Source organism: Antechinus flavipes, chromosome 4 (genome assembly GCF_016432865.1).
Source record: "Antechinus flavipes isolate AdamAnt ecotype Samford, QLD, Australia chromosome 4, AdamAnt_v2, whole genome shotgun sequence".
In the NCBI taxonomy this organism is placed as follows: domain Eukaryota; kingdom Metazoa; phylum Chordata; class Mammalia; order Dasyuromorphia; family Dasyuridae; genus Antechinus; species Antechinus flavipes.
Window position 1 is genome coordinate 219,152,402 of NC_067401.1, and position 25,760 is coordinate 219,178,161.

Sequence of the window (25,760 nt, forward strand, 5' to 3'; positions counted from 1 at the left end):
TCACCTCTACTCATAAACAGTCATGGATTATCTAAGGTCCACTCCCTTCAAGAGACATTTTCTTAATTCCCTTACTCGACAGTGCCTCATAAAGTAATTATATATATATATATCTTATATTTACCAATCTGAGAATTAATTGCACCACTCCACCCATGGAAATGTACACTTCCTTAACCCCAGTGGAGAGTAATTAAGAGAGTATAAGCTTCTTGAAGGCAGAAGTATCCCAGTTATATTTGTATCTTCAGGACTTGGCACAAAGAAGATATATGATGCTATTCAACAATTACTTGACTAAAAATAAAAGAACACACATACTTTAGTGTTTTTAATTCATGAATTCTTTGGAACAACAGTTCCAAATAGGATAAAAATGAGGTTTGGATACTTCTATGTTTATATATATATATATACACACTATGTTTTTCCTTACTAGTGCTCTGTATACTCTTGGTGGAATAATTCAGTTCAGAAACAGTAAGGAGGAAATGGTCACAGAGGAAATATTCCTAAATACAAACAGCTTGCAGACTATATTGTATCTTAACCTGCAGTTCCCATTTCCCTTCTTGGTTCAACCAATGATTGACCTTAAGTTAATTCAGTTTAGATAAAATTTTTAAGATTTTTTTAAAATCAGGGCAAACATACGGAATCTATTTTCTGATAGGCATAAAATTAAAGACCTTCCTTTTATTTCTCAGGAAGAGAGTCTAAAATAATAAACAAGAGTATTCACCTGAAAGCAGCAGCCCTTATTCTGATGCAATATATAGAGCAGGGATTCTTACAATTTTTCTACTTGTGACCCCCTTTTGCCCAGAACCAAGACCACCGTGAAGTCGTACAATGTAACACTGGCAAATGCTTCCAGAAACACCTCAGATTCATTATTGTCTGATTTCAAATTAATTTTTGGTCGAGTTCAGAAACCTTTTACTATTTTTGCAACTTCCACATTCAGTTTTGTGACTCCATATGGGATTGCAACTCAGTTTAGGAAGTTTTGATTATAGATAACAAAGTGAAAAGAATATCAGAATTTGAGTCAAAGAGGACCTACCATTGGCTACAATTGTGTGACCAATTCACTTAATCCCCGTTTCCTCATCTATAAAATATTGGAGATGAATCAAATGAGCTCTAAGGTACTTTTCTAAATTCCTAATTTACTATAACCTCAATTTTCCCCCCTCTTTTTCTTGGTAATAACTGCATTAGGAAAACTATACTTATATAATGAATTAGATTATAGTCTACATTTTAAAATTTAATTTCATGATTTTCAAATTACTTTAGCATTTTCCCCCTTATCTTATTGCCTTTACCTTTTTTTTAGTACTTGAGTCTTGCAGCATCTCCCAAGACTATTTTACCCTTCTTCTTTCCTTTTCCCTACTAAATCTCTCCTGTACATTGACTGAAAGCTAATTGACTTTAAACTCTTCAAAGTTTGTATAGTTTCTTAACGTAGAATTAGAAAAATAAAAATCTTCATAAGTTAGCAAGAAGCCAAGATAATTCTGCTCTGTTCCCTAATAGTCAAGAGTAAAATGAAAACCCTAACCTGACAGTGGCTAGTATAAGGTGGTAAAGTGACTTGATTATTGTCAGGGGTCAAGTAGAATCAAATATCAAAGTTCACCTGGCACACCAACAACAGTCATTGACCTCAAATCGACTTAAGACTGAGAACATAGCCTCTTCTATTTACTCAAGTACTTTTTCCTTGTTCTAATCATCCTTATTCTTTTTCCTGAGTACATCTCTGATCTCTCCTCCCCCATGCCCTATACAAAACTGAACAAGGCAATATAGTATGGTTTTCTCCCTTCAGATAAGTTCTAATCTTCTATCCTCTTCCCCAATTTTTAAAATGAAGGATAAGAATATCAAAGGATGGGTAAATAACTTTGCTTGACAAAAAGAAAGAAAAATACTTTTAGAAAATCAACAGTGATTATGTTGTCCAAGGGACTCTTTCAACATAATAGATCAGACTAGAATCTGAAGTTTCTTACAACTCCTAAAATTCCAAGATACTTAAAGAGTTGACCAGGAGTTCTAAGTATTATCTAGCAGGGCACAGGAAGGAAATTCTACTTCTGGTCATATAGGTCTTATAATGCCCCTGATTCACCTAGTCAGGTAATACACAATTTTCTTTTCTCTTTATAACAGTAGTATACCTGCTAAAAAGAGGATGAATTAAAAAAAAAAAAAAAAAAAAAAAAAAAGCAAAAAAAAACAAGGTGGATATTGTGCAGAAGGGCAATCACAAGATAGAGACCTAGATTGTGATGATAATGACCCATGAGGATCTGTGGAAGGAACTTGAGAAGTTTAGAAGACAAGACTTGATCAAGAGATCTTGAAGCTTTTTTGTGTCATGGACTCCTGTCCTAGGCAATATAATGAAGTTCATGGACCTCTTCTCAGAATAATTTTGTTGACTAGGTTCATAACTGAAAGAAATGTTGAATTTTGGTTAGAGGTTAGAAAAAATTCAAATGTATTTCCCTTAAATTTGTTCAGATTCCATCTTGGGGGATACTTGGATACTAGATTTAGAATGTCTGATGTGAGAGCTATTTTCATATATCTGAAGGCCAGTCACATGGAAAAAGGATCACACTTGTTCTTTTTTCTGTCTGGAGCCAAGAGCTACTATCTGATAGGTAGAAGCTGTAGACACAAATTTTGGCTGATGTTAAGGAAAAATTTCCTCATAATTACAGCGATCCAAGTGAAGAATGAGCTGCCCTGGAAGACAGTGGATGAGCTCTACCCAAAGCTACAAGCAAAAGTTTGGATGGATGAACATTTGTTGGATGTGTTATCAAGGAATCCTTGTTAAGATATGGGCTGAACTAGTTGGTCTCTGGAGCCTGATTCTGAAATTCTGTGGTAAGAAAAGAACTGAAGAGCTATAAAGTTTTCAGTCAAACATATTTTTACCTGCCTGCCACCTTATATTTTTTATATTAATGTGTTACTGATTTAAAATTAAGATCTGAAGCCTCTTTTAAAATATACTGGAAAAATATAAAAAATGCTAAATGTCTAAGAAGAGAAAAAAATTATACTAAGAAAAAAATATGCCAAGTAGCATCTTGATTTCTTGTTTCTTAATCTGGCTATGTATTTTTAAAAGTTGCAGAATATTGTTGTATAGACAAAAAAAAAACAGAACACTATCTTTTGAACTATATAACCAAAAGTTTCTTTACGTAGATGGCTCTATCATCTATGAATGTAAATGGGAAAAATAAAGCATTTACTCAAAAGAATCTGACTGTATTGTTGTTAAGTCACTTGTATACTGATCAATGTTCTGCACACATTGCTGAGGCCAGGAAGTCCCTGAACTTCATTTCTGTGAATAGCCCCTGCCTCCAATCCTCCAACATCCATCACGGAGGCTAATTAAACTTCCTTTGTTCTAGAACAGGACAAAAAAAAGGAAAAAGGCAAAAAAAGGTGAGGGCTTTACATGATATTAACAGATAATATTAAAATACAATTTAAGGTTTTATGGGGTTATAACAAATACTAACAAAATGAGAATATAGTAAAATAAAGACTTATCTGTCTTTTAATTTAAAATTATAATACTTTACTTTAGTTGTGACTATAAAGTCATTAACTTTTTTATATTTACTTAGTGTTTGATTACACTGAGCTGTTTCAATAAAGAAATCTATTCTATGTAATGATTCTTTTTTAAAAAGGCTAAGAACATATCTAACCATATAGGTTAGATTGGTCTGTGAAATTATCTGTGGAAGAATGTGATTTCTTAATTAAATAGAATCTTTTACACTGGGACTCAATAAAAAAATTTATCTATAAATGGGAAGGATTTTATCTACCCATCTTAGATGAATTATAGCGATTTCCATTTTCCACCAGGATAAATCTCATTAAGCTCTGACCCTTCTCCTTCAAACTCTTAACTTCAAGAGTTAATATCATATTACAAAGGAGGTGAAAAATGTAAATATGAGGAATGGAAGTACCGAATACATTATACTCCATTGCAAAATGGTGGCCAGAGATCAGTATTTCATAAATCTACAGGGGACAGAGTTCTAAAAGTTTCCAAGAGAGTGGAAGACTATTTACTCTTGTCCTAGAAGTCAAAAAGAGCAAATTATTCAGCCCGAGGCTCAGAGGCATATAGGTACAACTCATAAAACGAGGGAATAGGAGAGATAATGTGGGTTTAGACTGGACTGGTCCTTTTCATTAGGCTATAGCACTGTCAGAAACAACCTGATCTGAACTGAACTCAGTCCACATATCCAGTGAATGCAAAACCTAAAGCTAAGCTTTTTTCCAAGCTTTAAAAAAAGGACATTAATCTTAATAGTCAAATCACAAGTTATTTACTTTCATCTACTCAAGGAAGAGTATGCTCACATTCACCAAACCAAGCCAAATCAAAAAACACCTCTTCCCCATAACCATAAAAAAACAACAACAAATAAACTCCCAAACCCAAAACCCAATCAAAATGAAATCAGCAAGTAACAATAACTTATTTGGTTCTTCTTTATTATTCATAAAGTTCTCAGCTCCACCCCCCACCCCCCACACACACTTTTTCTCATGTTTGGCCTAAATTTCCCTCCTGAATTCTGCTGACATTACAAACTCTTAGAACAATTCATTATAAGATTCTGAACTCTAAAAATGTGCTATGTTAATCATTAACTAAAAGTTCAAACTTGTTTCCATTAAAAATAATAATAAACAGCAATACTGAAAGCAGAAAATTGCCTTTATATCCCTCTTCTGTAAGGGATATTTATATAAAAACATCACTGAAAACAGTTATTTCATTAGCATGACCCCTTCCCTCTACTTCCTTTTCTTTATCATTTTCAGGTCAGCAATATGTAGGCAGACAGGAAGAGGAAGTCAAGAGTAACAGTCAGAAATAAAAATAAAATCTCAACCCATCTCCTACCTCATAAAACATATATAGGGACAGCAGCGTAAGTCCAAGGTTATAAACCACTAGAATGCCCCTGCAGGAGACTGGCTGTTTATTCTGCATGTATTTTGGTCCTAGCCATACGATTAATAAGTATAAGACAGAGAAGACAAAAGTAGGTATATAGTTATCCAGAAGAAACCACCCTTTTACACGGGAATCTGAAATAGAATAAAAAAAAAAAAAAAAAAAAAAGAAAAATATTTAGTGAATGGAAATAAACAGTACAGATATTAAAATAGTGGAAACATATTAATTATTTCTTCAGAAAGGAATATTTTTTACCCTTTTTTTTTTTTAAGATTGGTTCCTTTAGCAGAAGGTTATTTCAATCCAACAAACAAACAAATACAACACCTGAAGTATACTTTCCCAGATGAATTTCCAACAATTTTTATAGTTAATAAACTTCCTGGAAATGGGTTTTGAAACATATGGGAATGGAGATTTTATTTAAACTTGTTACTAAGTGAAATAATTCATCCAAAACAAACATTCCTTTCCAAAGAAAACTTTTTTAAGGAAATTAAGAGAGGATCAAATACTACATTTAAACTAGGTCTTTAAAACTGCATGTAGGGAAGGAAGACAAAATCAAAAAGTGGCAGCCTTTGAAATCTGGAAATTGACTTTCCCAGCCCTGCCTCTGTCTATCTGGTCAGCAAAGCCAAGATGAAAAGATGCTGTTGGGTTAGTGAAGCAGTTACCCCTTAGTAGATGAGAAGCAGTTATTATGGAGATACTCAGAAAAGAAACTCAAGAGAATATAGTAGCAAAATAAGTAAAATATTTAAAATGGCAGAACTGAATGATTGAAAGTGATAGAGAAGAGGAGATACTGGACTGAGGGGGAGAAAGCAATGTGTCTTGATGGGAAAGGCCCTCTACTTGATGCCTGAAGACCGGGTTCTGATCCAGGCTTCTGCTAGAGATGTGGCCCTAATTAGCCAAGTCACTTCCCCTTCTTCAGGCCTCAGTTTTCTTATCAGTTAAATTTCAACTGGATCATCTCTAAGGTCCTTTCCAGCTCTAAAATTCTAAAAACCAATGATCTAAATTGGTGAGTTGAATGTATAGGAGAGGAGACAATGGTGCAATTGCAGACATGATCAGGAATATCACTCTTCCTTGACATTTTTTAAATATCAAATTAGTTTATTCATGTTCTTGTCTTTAAGACTGAGACAAAATAAGAAATTCAAAAGGTGATGAGATTTGCCTTGAGATACAAAACAGTTACTCTGTTAAGGATATCAAAAGTATCTTTCTGAGTTTGGAAGCTATTTTAATCACCCCAGCTATTCCCTTCATTTTCTGCAGCTCAAAGGAAAACCTAATTTAAATCTGTGATACCAAATTGATATCTTAAGATTTTTCCACTTAAAATGAAATTGCATATTTTCGCCTCTACTTAAGTAATTTTGGTAAGATTTCCCCAAAGGAAAGGAAGGGTTGGAAAATAAATCAGATATTCAGTATGATACAACAGAAGAAATAATTAGTTCTGGGATGAGAGGACCTGGGGTACAGTTCAGACTCTGACTCCCTCTATTACTTGTGTGACTTCGAGCAAGGCACTTAATTGCCTTGGCATCAATAAATGAGAAGATTTGATTAGATGCTCTTTGAGGTTCTTTCCAGATCTAGATCTAATCTTATTTTAAGAAATTTTTAATAAAATTATTCAAAATCAGGAACATGCTCTACCAATGGGTACTGTTTCTCTTAATTAGGGTTAACATATAATGTTTATATGTGTAATTGCTGGAAAAATATTTATACATATGTGTGTGAGTATAAATTCTGAATTCACGTACTAAAATATCCATACATACAGAGGCAAATAAAACGCTAGATACAGGAAAAGAATAATGGAATGAGAGTCAATATTCTATACCCACATTTACCTTTGCAATGATTTTACAAAGGTTATTTTAAAAAATAAAATAGTAAAAGAATAAAGTAGGCAAAGCCTTCACTTAAATTCTTGAGCTGTAAGCTTCTGCCTACAGAGGACTTTTATCTGGCCAGGGCATTCAACAATATTAAAAATAATTCTTTGGACTGAACTTGGAATCTACAATTCCAGTGGTAAAAAAGGAAAGTTGTCAAAAAAGCTTGGGGACCTAAAATTGATTTTTAGCTAAAGTCAGCAATTGTTGTAGCTTCTTCCCTATTTTGACAACCATGTAATACATATAACTTACTAAATCATAGGGATTTTCAAAGGCTCATGACCACTGTTTCATTCAGAATACAGAAATGAACATGCCCTTTTCAAGTTAGAGCAACTCATGTATCCAAATGGTTCCTTAAACATAACTATACTAAGTGTCTCTAAAAAGGAAACAAAAATTTTAACAACTTACCTCTTGGTCCAAGCCATGTCTGCATGTAACTATTAAGTGATGCATCAAAGGCTTCCATTTTTTAATCTATTAAAAGAAACAAAATAGACATTGATTATTTTTCCCTCAAAGTGCCTTTTCTCCCCTGAAAATATATTAGGAGAATTGAAAACCATTTATCTGAAAACAAAACAAAAATAAATCTCATACCTTAGTCTTACAATTTTTCTCTTCAATATATTTTTAAAAATCTACAAAAGCAACTTAAATACAGTTCTATTGTAAATGCCCCAAAGACACAATCCCGATTTAAATAAAATGTCAGCTTTTCAAATTTTCTAGTTCCTCAACAACTCTTTTCCTGAAATCTCTTTGGAGAAAGGGGAATAAGAAGAATAAATAATCATTCAGAGCAGCAAACATGATGGACAAAAGAACAGAAAAGAGAGACGTCTAAAAAATGGGACTTTTGTAATGACCAAACTTTCTTTTTAAAAATAAATGTGTCTATTTACTTAAGCCTCACAAAAATTTATTCATTCCCTCCTACTGCTTCCCCCACAACAAAATTAGAATAAAACAAATATGCATAGCCCAGCAAAACAAATTCCCACACAAAATTATGTACAAAAATGTATGTCTCATTCTGCATTTTCAAGTCTGTCACCTCTGTGACCCGAGGTAGGGATGAAACTGCCTGTTCTTTCTGTACTTCACTCAGTTTGTGGCACTGCATTACATTGATCAGAATACTAAAAGTTTTTAAAGTTGATTTTCTCCATAAAGTTCTCATACCATAAATTATTCTCCTTATTTACTTAATTCTGCATCAGTTCATAAAGGCCTTCTCAAGTTTCCTCTCAAACTTCCATCTTATTTTTAAAGTAAATCAATCTGGAACATTACTATGCTGTAAGAAATGACAATAGATTGGTTTTGGAAAAACTTGCATTGAAATAATGTAAATGAAATGAAATGAGCAAAACCAAGAGAAGACTGTAGACGGCAACGGCAATATTGTTTGAAATTACTGTGAATGACTAAGCTATCCTGAATAATATGATCATGAAAATCAACTGTGAAGAACTTAGCCACCTCCAGAGAAAGAATTGCTGTCTGGATTGCATATACACGTATTGGGAGGAAGAGGGGAAGATAACTAAAAATGCAACAAAAGGAAAGAAAAGAGGAGAGAGGAGAGGAGAGAAGTAGGGAAGAAGGAAGCTTCTTTCCTATATACATATACACAGCTTCAGGATTTTCTAAATATGATCATACTACTCAAGTTTTTCAGTCTTTCAGGGACTGCTGTATTAAACAAAAACTAGTGAAAGGGCAGAATTACCAAAAGGCAAAAAATAACAGGGAGACAGCAAGAATAGATAACTTTTCTGTAACTAGCTTTAGTAACTTGGTTATATAACTACCTCATTTGATTAATCTGTTGTTCAATTTTTAAAAATGTTTCACCAGTCTGAAAAGTATACAGATAATAAACAAGAATTATTTGATAACCGTGAGGTTCACAATTTATACTAAACTGACTAGTGAACGCTATTAAAGTAAAGGTCAGCAAGCAGTATTCCAGAGGACCTAATGATGGAGCATGATACCCACCCTCCTGACGGAGAGATGACAGATTCAATGCAAAGTGAGACACATACTTTTGGACACAGACAATGCAAGAGTTTGTGTTTTACTATTGTATATGTTTACAGGAAGAGCAGATATTGTTTGTTTTTTTGTTTTGTTTTTTCCAATTTTGAGGGAAGATAGGAAGGAAAGTGGGGCTAATGGTGCCTCCAAAGGGTAAGTGTTGTGTTTTGTTTTGTTTTTTAAATGCAGAAGGAAAAAAAAAACCCATAAGGAAAATCTGAATGAAATAAACACAGGACAATGTTTAGTTATATATTCATATTGCTTGCCTTTTCAAGGGACTGGGGAGGGACTACAGAGGAGAGATTTTGGAACTCAAAAATCATTAAAAATGAATGTTAAAATAAAAAGTAATTAAAAACTAGTTAACAAAATAAAAATACATTTAAAAAAAAGTAAGTTACTTATTGTGGGTTTTCTTCCTTTATGTGTACCTCCCAGAGTCTCACACAGATATTGAGTGTATAGAAGATGAGGTTGGTTTATGTGTAACTTGTCATATTTATTATTCTTGTCTTTGTGTCCCCATTCTTAGCTTAAGGATTAAGCTGCCTTAGAGGATTTTGTAATTATATGTACAAACCTCATTTTACATGTCTTCTCTCTATAGAGAAATGCTGCATGAAAAGTAATTCATACCCAGACCAAAAGATGCTGCATTCACTGTATTCTCTCAAGCTAATTAAATTAAAATCCGTTATATCCTGGGCACTATTCTTTTGGATTCCCTTCTCCCCCAATTAAGGAGCTTTATACTTTACCAAGAGATGAATCCGTTTTGTTTGCACTGAATCCCACCTTAATACAAGTTACCAATGCACTTTTTTCTTATCCTTTCCAATTCTGACTCCTGGTATTCCTGACTTGAGCCTGGCAAACCTTAACCAACCTAACCTCCAGAGTGTCTGACCTGGCTTCCTGTTTGCTGTGCCTGTTTCTCCTCAGATCCTGATCTATCTTCCTAACCCACTCTGTTTATAAAATCCCAACTCCAGACTCCTGTTTTTTTCTTGATGACTGATACTGGCTCTACCAAATCTGTCAAGATATGGCTCTCCCCCCTTGTCCTGAACTTCTGTAGTTGACTTTTAAAAAAAACTCAATCCCCCTCCCCCCCCCCTCAAAAAAAAAATAAATCAAACCAACCAACAAATCAAATGCTTTGCATTTATCCTAATTAAATTTCATTTTATGAGTCAGCTTTCTGGTTTAACCTGTCTATATATTTTTAGAACCTAATTTAGTTATCTAGCATATCAAATGTAGTTCTAAATGCTTTATTGCAGCTGAAAATTTGCTGAGTATGTTATTTATCCTTTTCTTCAAGTCAGTGGTAAAAATGCTGAACCGAATAAGGATATAGATGAAGCCTTATAGTAATCCTTTGTGTGACTCTGGGCAAATTACTTGCTATGCTTCTATTCCCTCAACTATAAATTGAGGACATTACTCTGGCTAATCTAAGTGTCCTTTATGTGCTAAATCTAGCATTTTGTATTCTCTTCAAGAGATCCCTGCAGGTTGACATTAAACACATTTAACATCAATATTTGGGTTTTAATCATTCAAGGCCCCCAGTTTACAACTTATCCACAGAGACATTGCTAGAGAGAACTGAATCAATTCAATACCATGATTTTTTGATCCAGAGATAATGGGAAAATACAGGAAACTAAGGAGATGCCCATTAATTGGAGAGTGCTAACAAATCATGATGAATGAACTTAATAGAAAACTATTTGCTGTAAGAAATGAAGAAAATGACTTTCAAAGATACCTTGAAGACTTGTATGAACTAATACAGGCTGAAATAAATAGAACAAAAAAAATTTAATCTCAAACATCCACACTGTAAAAATGAACAATTTTGAAAGGCTTAAAATGTGATCAGTGCAATGACAACCAATAATGATGAATGCTCCTGACATAGAGGTGATAGACTGTGTGAGTCACACGGTTTTAGGCATGGCCAATATAGAAATTTGTTCTCTTTTTCTCTATCAATGTGGAGAAAGGAGTTGTGAAGGAGAAAAAAGATAATAAAAACTTGATAACTAAAAAAAAAAAAAAAAATTTAATTAAAAAGAAAAAGAAACTTAACATTGAAATTAGAACAACCAAATTTGATCCTGAAGAAACATGTGAATGTTTCTCCCTCTCTTCTTTAAAGAAGGGGACTATATGTGTAAAACACTGCATAATTGTGCCTCCCCCTTTCTTTGTTATAGGAGAAGGATCTTTAGGTGAGGGAGAATAGAGAAATATTAGAAAACGAAGGTGACATAAAAAAGAAAAACATCAAGGTTTGTTTTTGCTTTGTTTTTTAAAAGAAATTGTTATGTCTGTGCAAGCCAAGAAGTGTTTGGCAAGTCCCTAGTGCTCTAACTACTCTTTTGCTACTCTTATTGCAAAAGGACAATTACTTCCCTTTCAACACTGACATAAAGACAAGTCATTTTTTTCCTATTTCAATAATTAAGTACTAGTCTACCATCCATCTACCAACATGTCACACCCACATGGGATTTTAGCAACCATCCTGGTCCATAATAGGGACTAGAAGAAGAGTCAAATCACTGTCATAGCATGGAAATACTGCTCAAATCCTACTGGGCAAAAATAAAACTTGTTCCTTCTTTCAAAAAAGACTTAGCTCCCTGAATACCTGACCCAGTTTTAGAAGACTCATTTAGTATATTAGACTAGAACCTGAATTTCAAAAATTTTAATTTATACAACTTCGCAGAAGCAGACTTATACAAAGAAAAAAAAAAAATAGGATTTGGAATCAGACAACCTGAATTTAAATTTCAGCTTTTGTTATTCTGGTAGACCACTTAACTAAAGGCTAGTTTTTGCCTCTGTAAAAATGAGGAAATTTAACTGGAGGGCATTTAAAATCCCTTACAGCTTCTAACCTAGTTCTTTAAGATGGGATGCACTTGCACTACAGAAGTAATATCCTATGGTGCAAAGAGGTATGGGTTTGGTAGGTTAGATATTTGTACTCTCTTCTGATCTCTGTTCTTTTGGAATTCCTAGTTTCTGTCAAAGTTTAGGTCAAAATTTTCCGGGGGAGAGAAGACAGTTGTGTGGGAGGGAATGATGCCGGCTTTAAAAAAAAAAAAAAAGTATCATTTAATTCTTTCAATAAACATTTATTAAGCACCTATTACATACCAGATTCTACACTAAGTGCTATGTCAATAATACACATAAAAAATACTGAGAATAGATAGAATTCAAAAGGAGACACAGACAAGAAAGACAGGGCTGATATTGTCATGTTAAAGTTGACATATGCTTTAAAATTCTTGGTAGATTCATGATTCTCTATGTAATTTTGTTCTCCCTGTTCTTTGTATGTGGTGATATTGAAGTGTGTTAACTGTTAAAAAATTACTAAAACAAAAATTCAGTTCAAATATCATCTCTTATAAGAAACCTTTCCTGATATTCTTAGCTGCTAGGGCCACATCTCCACAAAAACTGCTGCTGTTCAATCGTTTTTCAGTAGACTTTTTGTGACTTCATTTGGGGTTTTCTTGGCAGATATATTGGAATGGTTTGCCATTTCCTTTCCAGATGAAAAAATTGAGGCAAACAGAGTTAAGTCACTTGCCCAGGGTCACACAGCTAAATAGTATCTGAGAGGAGATATGAACTCAGAAAGAGAAGTCTTTCTAGACATTGTTTACTTAGTTGCATATATACATATAGTGTGTGTGTCTCTCCAAGAGGAAATGTAAGATCCCTAAGCTAAGAGGATTTTGATTCTCTTCTTTTCATCTCTAGCACCTAGCATAGTTTAGGAACTTAATAAATGCTTGAGGATATTTGCTAGTTGTGGGACATGAACAAGTGCTTTTGCCTCTTCTATAAAATGGGGAGGTTAATAACTAGGGAGGTTAATTTCACAGGCTTGCTCTGAGAATCAAAGAAGATAAGGGATATAAAGTGCTTTTCAAACATTCAAGAGCTTTATTCTTAGGTATCAGAATTCGGCTGATATTGAGATATGACTAATATTCTAGAGTCTTCAGAAACCACCTCACAGCTTTCTCATCAGTCTGAGACAGAAAATGAAAGGAACATGCAATTATCCTGAAATTACTAGAACACTTGAGACACGTACATTAAGCTGTGAGCATATTCCATTTAAATAACGTTAAGGAAAAATATTCTATTTTCTACTTTGTCCCTATCAAATCGGAATTGTACATTCTGTTTTATATCTCTGGTATAACAATAACATGATTGGCAGTCTAATCCTGCTTCAATAGTGCCATGAGCCCTGGCATGCCAATGGCACAATTAGTATTCACATTACAGCCTAAAATCATGCCCATAAGTTCGTAGATGTGATGGTTACTTCCTTTCATGATGCAAAATATCCTTGCCTTCTCATCCAGTGGAATCCCTGTCCAAGTCTTTCTAGGCCTTCAGATGATTTATCCAACATACTGGAATAAGGGATGAATTTATCATATTAAAATTTTAATACATGCAGTGGATTTTTAAAAAATACAAACATACTCCAATAAACAATTCAATTCAGCAATGTTATCAAGCAAAGTAGTGAAATATTTTCCCAAGGTCACCCAATAATGTTTGAGGTGGGTCAAATCCAGTGCTCTATCTACTACCCCATACTGCCTCTCGATAGGGGTCTCTGGCAAAAACAATGGGACTCTAGCTGTTTGGGTAACTATCCTTGCCTCTCCTCTCCTTCTTTTTTGGGAAAAATTCCATTAGACTGCCTGGAAAAACTGGGTTAGGGGAGAATAGTTTTGTTAATATTGCTATTACTCTCCGAAGCTTGTCCTCTGCAGAGCAGCATATCCTTTCACTCTTGTATACCCAAAAAAGAGAGAAAGGATGGCTCCCAAAGATGTCAGATTTGATAACTGCCAAACTACTCCATGTTCATGTGTCTATGACCTCAGGAACCTGTAACACAACTTAGTAGGACCCATGCAGCACAAGGGGACTTTAATGTCTCTGTCTCTTGGTCTTCCTTTACAAAAAGATTTTACCTAGCTGTTCACTCTCTCTCCCACCTTTCAATAAGACCAACTGCAACTTTAGCCCAGAGGCTCTTTTTCTTCCTTCTGTGTGGGGGATCCCAGAACTACTGCTCTTCCGAGGATTATTACAGATGGAGCTTTCTTCTCCCCACGGCTCAGACAAATATCTTGAGTTCTTAGGTGCCCCATCACATACCAAACAGCTGAAAAGATGGACTCAAAAAGGACTGGAAATCAATAGTTTTTAAGCTCTAGCTCAAATTATTATCATTACTCAAACTGTGCCTTGGGCAACAGGATGAAGTGCACTAGTTTTGCTCTATCACCAGAGTATTCTTTCCTGGCAGAACTGTGTGGTCAGGAACACGCTGCATGCGCAGAGGGAAAAGTACCTGGATCTGGAGTCAGGAAGTCTGAACTCAATTGCTCACCTGCCTTTGCTAAGTCACTATAGCTCTCCAGGCCTGCTGTTTCCTCATCATTAAATAAGGGGATTGTGCTGGATGACCTCTGGGCCCCCTTTGGCTTTATATCTGGGATTCTAAAAGCTGAATTTATATTGCTATGGTCTGTCTGAATAAATGGACTCAACAAGAGACTGACAGGTCACACATCAAATGTTAACCATAAATCCAAAGGAAAAAACATATTTAAAACCACACCACAAAATGCAGAATCATGAAAATATTGTAATACCAATAGAACACAAAAATGGTATTAAAAACAAAACAACAACAACAACAACAACAAAAACAATTAAAAAAAAAAAACAAAAAAAAACACGGCTCTTCAAAAACAGCTGGCTGATGTGGAAAAATCCATCTATCTTCTTGTTCAGTAGTTCCTGGCATAATGTTCCCAGGAGAGTCATCTCTATGCTGTTAAAGACACATTACCTTCACTTCCATCCAACATCAAACAGACCCTTGTAACACAAGTTACAGGAGAGGTAACACAAGTGTCTTGCTAATAGCTCACCTTCCTCTTTCCTTCCACCAAAATGCCCAATAAGCACAAAAGCCCCTTCCTCTACATAAAAGACAGAGGAAAACAGATCAAAGAAGGAAGAAAGCTGCCAGGAGGAGACCTAAAATGATTCAGACATGAATCCCTACCTTATAGGGACCTTAGCTTAGCCCCAAGAAATTGAGGAAATGCACCTTTATCCCTTTGTGTTTTATACACACACACATATCCTCACGTATAGATATACAAGATATAGATAGATTAATATAGAGAGATATTTATCTTTTTTCTGGACTGAGTTTTTTGTCTCTATCCTCACCCCCTTTTATAACATTTGTTTCAAAGGAAGTCTCATTGGATATGGGAGAAAATATATTTGAGAATAAAGGTGACGTCAAAAGCCATCAAAATGGCAAAGGTTCTTAACCATTTTTTCTGTCACAGATAGATGACTGGCAGTTTAGTTTTCAAATGTAGAAAACAAAATTCATAGAATGACAAAGGAAACCAATTATATCAAAATAGTTATCAAAATATTAAAAGCAGAAATTTATGAATATCAGCTTATAAAAATCCTTGCACTGGAGTCTTTTTTATGATAAGTGAATAGGTAAAGGAGCATATCTGCTGCATTTTATTTCATATGATTCTGAATGTTACAGCGTTAAAGCACTATATAAATGTGAGTTATTATTATTGCTATTGTTGTCAGTAGAGGAGGAAAAGAAGAGACGGAACAAACCAGTTAAAAGAAGTTTCTGGAGTAGTCTGTTCTTCCTGACAAGACTTTCATTTATAAATTATTCTAAGAAACCTCCCCTTTCCCGTTTAAGGAGAGAGAATCTCGTTTCTATGGCTTTAAAAACAGGCCTCTTCAAAAAACCTTACAACGCCTTTCTTATCACAATTTGCTTTGTTACTTTTGCATCTCACACAGTTAAGTTAAAACTGAGACAGAGAACTGATCTTACAACTAAGGGAGAAGGAGGGAGAGGTAAGGATGAAATTTCTCTCTGGTTTTCTCTGTTCTCATTCAAATTCATTCCCTTTAAAAACAGTCTGCTTTTGTCTCAAGTAGGCACAGGAACATTCTTCAACCCTGCTGCCAATAACGCCACAAAAATTAAACACTGCTTCGACTCTGTGGTTCCAACACAAATTCTTGAATTTAAAACAGGTTTATAAGATGAAACAAGGGCTACTAAAGGCAGGGGGTGTGTGTGTGAAAAGAAATTAATCACATTCTACTCTCATCTTCAAAAATAGGTTATCATTATCAAATGGAGATTATGGATCTGGGTTATAGAGTTCATAGAGCCTGGTGAGGAAGATGAAACCGGTACAATTGAACATAATGAAAGGCTATGTGTGCATGCATGTGTATATGTCCCATGACCCAACTAACAATAAGCAAGATACATACTTTTAAGCACAAGCGGAGTAATGAGATGTTTCCTCTAGGAAGCTGATATTCAAAGACATATTTAAATAAATGTGGAAAAAAAAAAGCTATAAGAAGTCATGGAAAGACTTCTCTTTTTACATGGTTTGATAACTTACTGATGCACTGTCATATTCCTAGTTTAAATGTCCATAATTTTAACTTCTACTCTCTTAGTCCCAAAGGCTAATTTATAATAAGCCAGTTAAAGTCCCTTGTTAATATCTGAAACATAATTAAATAGTCTATTGCATGTCTTGTGGATTGCAGGAAGTTTTAAACTCCAATCAGATATTAAAGACCTTGACTAATTATCTGGAAAGAACAGTTGTATTATGAGAGTTTCATTATGAATTTTTGCCCCAATCTTAAATCACAGTACAGCTTTTTAAATTGTGGTTTGCAACACAATATGGAATCTCAGAACTGAATGTGGAGATCATGAAATTATGATTCATTATCAGTAAAATTTTTGATCTATATATCTATTTTTATATACATATATACCCAATCACAAAAAAATTTCTTGGGTGAAAAGAGGTCATGAGTGAAAAACAAGGCACTCTGGACTAAGTGAATGGTGCAAATAAGGCCAGGATCACAGGCCTGATTATTTTGTGGCTCACTACTATATTTCCAGGCCACAAGCTACACCTAAGGAGCCATCTAGAAAACATACACATGCTGTTAAGCTTTAGAAACAAATAAATGAATCAGGACAGGTCTGTGCAAGTTTATATCTGTAACTAGGAAAATAATAATGCAGAGTACAATTGTCATTCCTGGCTCTAGGTAAAACTGTGAAGTATGTAAAATCTGTTTCATGCTTCAGCTTCAATCACCAACTAAGTCACCTAGAAATTGACTATTCTTTCTTTTTTTTTTGGAGAAGAGGGCAGAGGAAGGGTGTGGAACTCATTCCCACTAAAGTGTAAAAGGCCTACAAGTACTACCTCTCCTTTTTGAGATACACATTTTAAATAGGGAATAAATCCTTAAGAGAGTAGATGGGGTTAGGGTCAAGAAGATCTGAGTTCAAATGTGTTCTCAGCTGCTTTTCTAGTTATAAGACACTGGGCAAATCACTTAACCCAATCTCCCTCAATTTCCTCATCTATAAAATGAGCTGGATGAGGAAATGGCAAACCACTCCATGATCTCTTCCAAGAAAAACCCCCAAAAGGATCATGAACATCAGACACAACCAAAACCACCAAACAACAATAAATGTATCACCATCAACTTGACTAAGTGAGAGAGATTTGGAGATGGAGAAGTTGGAGAGACTTCCTTCCCCCCAAAAAATCAGATCATTTGGGCCTATTCACAGTCTAACAATGATTCATTTGGGATCTTCTTTATGAATCAATATAAATTTGTTGTTATTATAATCAAACAGACCTAAGACTTTTAAATTCTATTCAGAATTTAAAGAACATTCAAAACATCCTTCTACACATCTGAACCAAGGCCATGTACTTATAATAATCTAAAAAGTATGTCACCCAAAAATGAGAAAGGCAGTTTTCAAATCACTCCTAACGATTTAAAGATTAGTTTGTCTTAAAGTCAGAATGTTGAGCTTTCATGTTGTCATTCTCATCCCTTGTGGCTAAACTTGAGAAAAATGTCTATAGTATTTCTCTCTTCTCACTATCTTTTAAACCGTTTGCAATCTAAACTTCTTATCTCAAGCAAATTACTTTCTCCAAAGTTACCAATAATCTTTTAATGAAGAAATCCACTGGCTCTTTCTCAATCCCTATTTTCAATAAAATTCAACATAAGAAATAAACTGAAGACTAAACATGATATTCAGGTATATTTGTCAAAAAGTGTACCAAAAACAAAATAGTTAGTTGACAGTTATTAAATGAAGAGTTTTCACTAATTTATTTGACAACTTTATGATTCTAAAATGTTTTGTTGTATAATGAAGTTTTCCTTTGAAAAATGTATCTTATTGTGATTATATATGGTAAAAAAAAAATCTAAAATTTATCTCCTTTTCTACTGAATAGGGTATAAGAGAAGATTTAATGAATGATAAGGGGGAATAGGGATTGAAAAGGGTTGGGAGCTCCTGATATAATGGGAGGAACCTGATACTTGGTTAAAAGGAAAGACCTAGGGTCAAATCCTGTCATTGACAATATCTGGATGACTACCGGCAAATTATTCCCTCTGAGCTTCAGGTTTCATCTATAAAGTGGGGATACTAATATCTGCACTATGTCCTTATGGAATTACTACAAGGCCCAAATGAGGTGGTAAATAAAATTTGCTTCTCAAAATTTAAGGTGCTTTACAAATGTCAACTATTTATTATTAAATAGTTAATAACAGTTGACCTTAAGAGGCAGCATGGCTACTCTTTAGACAATAATATTCAACTTTGGATTGTGGAGACCTCAAATCAGGGAAGGGTTGAGGTTACTGATGATGCAACACCCAAGGTAAATTTGTGGCTTTCAGAAAAATGTCATCTTATAAGTGATAAAAAGCGGGAAGTTCGTACAATTGGCTTCCCCTCCCCTGGTCTTTTTGGATATGATTAGGATTAGGATTATGAATAGAAGTTAGCAAAACAACAAATTCCCCCCTTTTTGGACCTCTGCACAGTATCTGTTATCAAGAATAAGTTTCTTGGGAAGTAGAGAAATAAGACAGGAAGCCTTACTTCTCTTGAGTATCAATTTAATAATATTGGTAAACTCCCACTTTAAAAAAATGCAGATCTGGAAGGGAGCCCAAGTACACAGAGGGAGTTTGGGTTAAAACTTATATTCCCTGTCAAAATGGGAAGCTCTATCCAATATATCAAGAATCTCTGCTTTCAATGGGATCCCACAAAAATCTTAATCCTTCTTTAATTAAGTAGTTGCCTTAACAAGTGCTTGAGGGTAAGAGAAATACCATCCATAATCATAAAATTAATATGTATTGTGAAGCAGGCCCTGGTCTTCCATGCTCCAGGACCAGCACTCTAAAATATCATACTCCGCCTATATAGCCAAACCTTATAAAAAGTAAAAATCTATTAACAATTAATCAGTAATTATCAAGTACCTAATTGTCAGCCAGTCAGTCAACAGATCTTTAATAAGCACCTAATGAGTTAGGTACCAAGGATATAAAAAGTCAGTTCAGTCCATGCTCTCAAGGAGTTCACAGCCTAATGGAGGATAAAAATAGGCTAGGGATGAAAGAAAGAATGGAAAGAAAGGAAAGAAAGAAAGGAAAGAAAGGAAGGAAGGAAAGAAAAGAAAGAAGAAAAAGAAAACAGTACCCTTTCCTTGAGAAATTTACATTTTATTCTATCAAGAAGATCCTTATTCATAGGGCACTGGATTTAGAGTCATAAGACCTGGCCTCGGTTTCCTCAAAATATTAAAAAAAAAAAAAAAAAGGAGCACCTACCTTCCTAGAGTAGTTAGAGTAAAGTGCTTAGAGGAGCCAAGATGGTAGAGTAGACAAGTCTTTGAGCTTTGATCAACACCAGATCAAGCCTCTGAACTGGCTTTAGAGCGACAGAACCCACCAATATTTGGAGTATGACAAATTTACAGCAGAAGATATTTTGGAAGAACTTCAGTAAAGGTCTGTCTGGGCAGGGAGGGGTGTTGCAGCTCAGTGCAGGGAGAGGGTTGGAAAGGAAATCTCTTGGGAGGCTCTTAGCCAAATTACAGCAACGTTGGCTACTTTGTGTTGGTTCAGAAGCCAGGCAATCAGCAGACTACCTGTGAGATCTACAACTACAGAAGGCAAATAATAAGCCCTGTAACCCAGCAAAACGAGCAGGATTTGGCTCCATCCACCTAGCACAAGAACGAAGCAGGCAGCATGCATCAGCCCCAGGGCAATGGGAAACCACTGTGGCCTGTAGAGGAAGCTTGGGACAATCTCTCCTTTGTCCTAGGAGCAAAGCTCAGCTTTTAAAAAAATGAGCAAAAGGAGCTCTGACCAAAGATAGCTTTTATGGAAAGGAGGAAGAACAGCCAGCAAGCCTTCTGGGAAGAATCTACAAGGAAAACATCTCCAGATGAAGCCCCAAATGATGATATAAATTGGTCTCCAATTCAAAAGTCTCTCGAAAGAATTCAAAAAGGAACTTAAAAGAAAAAAAAAAAGGGGGGGGGGGAAGGAAATGAGAGCTTTGGAAAAGGAAACAGAAATTGTTTGAAGAAAATCACTCCTTAAAAATTAGTTTTGGTGAAATGGAAAAAGAAAACAACTCCTTGGAAAACAGAATTTGTAAAATGGAAAACAAATCCAATGAACAAAACAACTCATTTAAAAGTTTAATTGGCCAAATGCAAAAGGAGATAAAAAAAGCTAACTGAAAGAAAATAATTCATTGAAAAATTAGAATTGAACAAATGGAGGTGAATGACTCAATGAGATACCAAGAATCAGTCAAACAAAACCAAAAAAAAAAAAAAAAAAGAAGAAGAAAATGTAAAGTGTTTAGGATAGCGCCTGCCACACTCTAAGTTCTTAATAAATGCTTATTTCCTTTCTTCTGGATCCCTACTGTGCTACATAATACCTGTGTGATCTCAGAAAAAAAATGTATTGTTTTATATTGAATCCTCTTCTTATGGTCTGCTGTGTACATGGCTATATATATATATATATTTTTTTTTTTTTTCTTTTCTCACTTTGTATTTTTAAGTTTAAATTTTTTTTAAAATTAACAACAACAACAACAACAACAAAAACCATCAACAAACCTGAAACCCAAGTACATTCAGTAATTACTTGTAAAATTGCAAACTAAGAGAATCTTTTAGGAGAGCAATCAGGCAGCATACTCTAAAAGTTACAGATTATATATACTCTTTGACCAAATAAAGTACTTGTTGGGAATATATCTAACTTGTTATAAAAAGAAGATAACATTTTCTATCAAAGATTTTCATAGAAGCATTAAATGTGTTAAATTTTAAAAAGGACATTGGGAAGTCTCTAAATGTCCAAAAATAGAAGTATGACTAGTGATATATTACTGTAATGAAAAACTGTAATCTAATTTTAAGTTATGAGAGAAAAGAAGCAGCAAGGCTTGCTGGATAGAACTGATACAAGGCTGTGTGATGATCTTTGAGTTAACTAACCTTTCAGTGCACTAGACAATTTTCTAATACTATAAATTAATATATTGTAACTTCTTTATCTGGGAGTTCTCCATATCAATGAAATAACAGGTCTAGTCCCAATCCCTAAATATAAAGAACACAAGAAACATCTACTAACACACATCACTAAATCACTAAAATTCCCAGATCTTATTTGAAAGTAGTGTCTAATTATGCCTTCCCACTGTTGTATCCTGCCTTTCTAGAGCCCCCAAGTTGGGATGATTAAAATATCCTGCTTTCTAGAGCCCCCAAGCCGGGGTGACAAAACCATACCATTGCTTTCTAGAGCTCCCACACCAGGGTGATTAAAACATACCTTTCTAGTGGAGAAGTGATGAGGCGGGACTCCAGAGGATGGTGTGTTGGAATCCTTACAAAGTGTTAACTCATTAGAGTTGATAGAGACAATAATTATCTAATTTAGCAAATTCTCTAAGTCACTAATGTATTTAAGTACTCATTGAAGTTCACAAGTATGGGAGATTCACAAACTTTGTAACTTTGTGAATTCCTATCTCCCTTAATCCCTCCCTCAGAGGAGTCAACCTATTACACCCAGCATAAATAGAGCTTCAGGAGAGCCAGTCAGGGCAGTTCAGAAGAAGCCCTCTCTCGGAGGTGGAGTCAGATTCATTCCAACTTCACCTTGGTGCTGTGGCTGGGGACATTTGGAAGAAGAGAAGCTGAAGCTGGCAGAGGTTAAGATTAGGGGCAAGAGCTCTTGGTACGAAGGACAGACAGGCCTCTAAGAAAGCTAACTGGGCCCCAGGAAGAAGATTCAGAAACTGAAGATAATAAAGAATTTGAACTTTTAACATCTGGCTGCATTTGGAGTAATTATTACTTTTAACTGAAACGAAGGCTGCCTCCAGAAAACCTCCCCAAGAAACCTGCTCCCACAGAGAATGATCTTATATTTTAAAGAAGAGAACACCACAATGGTAGAAAAATGGAGTCCCTTTTATTTCAAGGACTTTCCCCTTATAATGAAACAACAACACTGTGCACTAGGACCACATAAACAACTTGCTATTGCATGTAGTTTGCCAACTGGTATCACTCTTCCACCAGGTATCACTTTGCTTCAATCTCAACACAGGTTGTCACTGTCCCCTGACTTCTCAGGAAAGTTGAGAGCCCTTAGGGGAGATGGGGAGCCAAAGCAGATATTGTCAGCAGGTTCCCTCTGGCCTGAAGGGTCTTATACCTCACCCAGGGTTTCCCCACTGACTGTGACCCTCTACATTCCATCATCCTGGATTTGTGATGGATGACTATTATTCCCACTGAATTTCACTTTCCCCTCAAGAATGTAAACTCATTGTTTTCATTTCATTCTTCATCCTTACAGCAGCACAATATCTAGCACATAGCATGTCACTAATAAAATATTAGTTTTTTCAGTATTCTAGTCTGATAAGATAATTTTGGATCCTAATTATATCATCTAGTATGTTAGATATCCCTCCCAGTTTGATGTCATCTGGAAATTGATAAACATATTTATTCAATATTTATTGAAGTTATTGACAAAAGTGCTAAACATCACTCCACTGGAGAATTCAAACATAATTAACATTTACTTTTTGAACCTGTTCATCCAACCAGTTCTGAATCCAAAAAACTATTTTATCAGGATATCCATTTCTTCATCCCCTAAAAAAGAAAATAACTTTCTATCAAAGCTTTGCTAAAATTTAGGTCACACTACATACATAGATAGTATTGCTCCCCTCATTCAGTAGTTGAGTGATTTTGTCAGAAAAAAAAATAAGATTAGTCTAGCATGACCTGTTCTTGATGAAGCTATTCTGGGAGTAAATTAAATAGTACTATGAGAATTTATTCATTGAAATTGATTTAAATGCAAATGATTACTAAGCAAATAAAGCTGTTTGTACTAACAGCAAATGTGAAATTCTTTTTAAAATTTATAAATAAAATTAAAATGAATGAGAATCATAGGTTATTAAATGATCTCAATCTTTTCAGCTCTAAATCCTATGAACTTATTAAATAAAACTACAAATATATATAATACACACATATGCATAAGAATACCCACATCAAATATATGCCAACTGAAATATTAATAATAGAATTTGAACACATCTCAATTGCATAGAATATCATATCTGTTAACATAATGGTTTAAATACATATTGGCAAAGAAAATCTGTATGGACTATTAGTTAAAATAGAAGTCTCCAAAAATTTTTGACCATATACACTGAGTGAAAAAGTTTAAGAACACATGGTACCACTATATGAATATTTATAGCTTATATAGTTGTACTACTGTGCTGACATAAAAACACATACCAAGAATAACAGAAAAGGATGAGCTAAAGATAAAATAAGCAATATATGAATAGTAATTCAGCTTTATTAACAGTAAAAGAAAAACACTTTCTGCTCTCATGAAAAATATTATTTAAAATATTTTTATGGGAGGCAATGTGACTGAATATGCCGTTGGAAAATGTGATTTGAAGTTTCATTTATTTTAATACATGGTCTTCATGGCTGTCTTAGCTGAAGAGGATCCTTCACAAAAATACTAGAAGAAATGCATCACTGATTGCACTTATTAAATTAAATCATGATACTCCTTTTTCAATTCCATCCAATGGTTTTTGTTGCAATTCAGCTAGTACATTTCCATTCTCCTTGATGTCAATCAACTATTCTTTCAAACTAATCAGAAGATGGTACAGTTGTACGTATTTTAACAAATTCAAAGCCCTTTGAAAAAATTTCATTTAGAAGATTTTTAAACACATTATAAAATTTGGTTTATAGGTTTGTTTGTTTTAAAGTCTATTAGAGGTAGCAATAGGTCTCAAAGGCAAAAAGCCTTGGGGTTCAAGTCTTACCTCAGATATATGTGTGTGTGTGTGTCACACACAATTTCAAATCTTACCTCAGATGTGTATGTATGTAAAAAAGGGGAAGGGGGGGGAGGGAGGAGGCTTGTATAACCCCAGGCAAGTCACTTAACCTTGAAATGTTCTAAGTAATTATAAAGTTGTAAAGAAGGTGCTCTACTCCTGGATTAATAGAGGAAACTTCCTCATCTAGGAATTTTCTATACCAATGAAATTATAAACCCAATCAGTCCCTTTTTTAAATGTGCACATGTGACTCTTTAGAGGTAATATACATAATTTGCAACGAATTTTTAAATATCTTGCTTCTTTCACACAAAAACCTTAACTTCTGAACCCTATGACATTTTTGGAAATGCTCCTTTTATTTGGTTTGTCAAATTCAGAACAACAAAAATATCCTGCCTATTGATAACTTCATATTATCAACTAATATCTTCTAAATATATAGTATGGAGTTCAGAATCAATGACAGGGAATTCAAATGCATTTCAAATGACTTTGATAATTTAAACCTTTTTTTTTTTTTTTTGTTATCTCCTTGCCAAATATCATAGCTGGCAGAGACCCTGGATATGGAACTGGAAGTGCTGTCAGCTCAGACATTTTCATATTTGCTTATGACTGCACTATTAATCTTGTCGCCAAGATTTAAACTCTTTGCAGGCATCTTTTTAAGTCATTAGTCTATGCTGTAAGGGTTAGTTTGGTTAAAAATATATAAATTTAAATCACTAAACTTAGGATTTTAATATGGTAAAAGCAAATGAGCAAGTAAAGTAAGAATGTGTCAATTACCACCTGATGTGAAATTTATGCCTTATGATAAATGTGTCTGAGGTGTCTGTCATTCTCAACCTGTCTGATTAAATATTAAGTTATTTTTTCTTTTATCAAATAAAAATCAGATAAATCAAATTAGAAGTTCTAATATTTTCTCACATTCCAAAGGATCTTCTCTTGTGTCCCTTTTTGGTGAAACATACATATTTCATTTGGAGACCAGAGAATGAGAATATGTAAACAGCATCCTTATGTAATAGGGATAGATGCTCTCATCTAGAGATTAAATTAATTTTTTACTTTGTGCCACATGTTTTACTTATTTGCCCTGTCAAGGGTGAGTTAAACATAAAAGTTTTGGATGTTTGGGGGCTTTCAGGTTTTAGAAGACCACAGACCACATGCTTCTTTGATTAACAGCAAGTTTGATCATACCCATTATAATGCATTGTACACAAATTGTGCTTAAGAGTCCCAAGGAAACCATTCTGTCTAATTCTCAAATGAT

General features: G+C 34.5%; 1 protein-coding gene across 3 annotated transcripts in view; it reads right to left on the reverse strand.

The window, feature by feature from the left end:
- The window catches only part of ELOVL5 (ELOVL fatty acid elongase 5), a 113,251-nt gene that overhangs the window by 35,833 nt on the left and 51,658 nt on the right, over positions 1–25,760 (reverse strand). For all 3 annotated transcript variants that reach the window (XR_007953555.1, XR_007953554.1, XM_051997160.1), the window contains exons 2-3: positions 7,372–7,437; positions 4,976–5,163 (exon numbers count right to left, since the gene is read on the reverse strand). Coding sequence is in view for 1 of the 3 variants with exons in the window: in XM_051997160.1 (XP_051853120.1) it covers positions 4,976–5,163; positions 7,372–7,429 (246 nt within the window). In the remaining 2 variants the exon portion in view is untranslated. The remainder of the gene's footprint in view (positions 1–4,975; positions 5,164–7,371; positions 7,438–25,760) is intronic.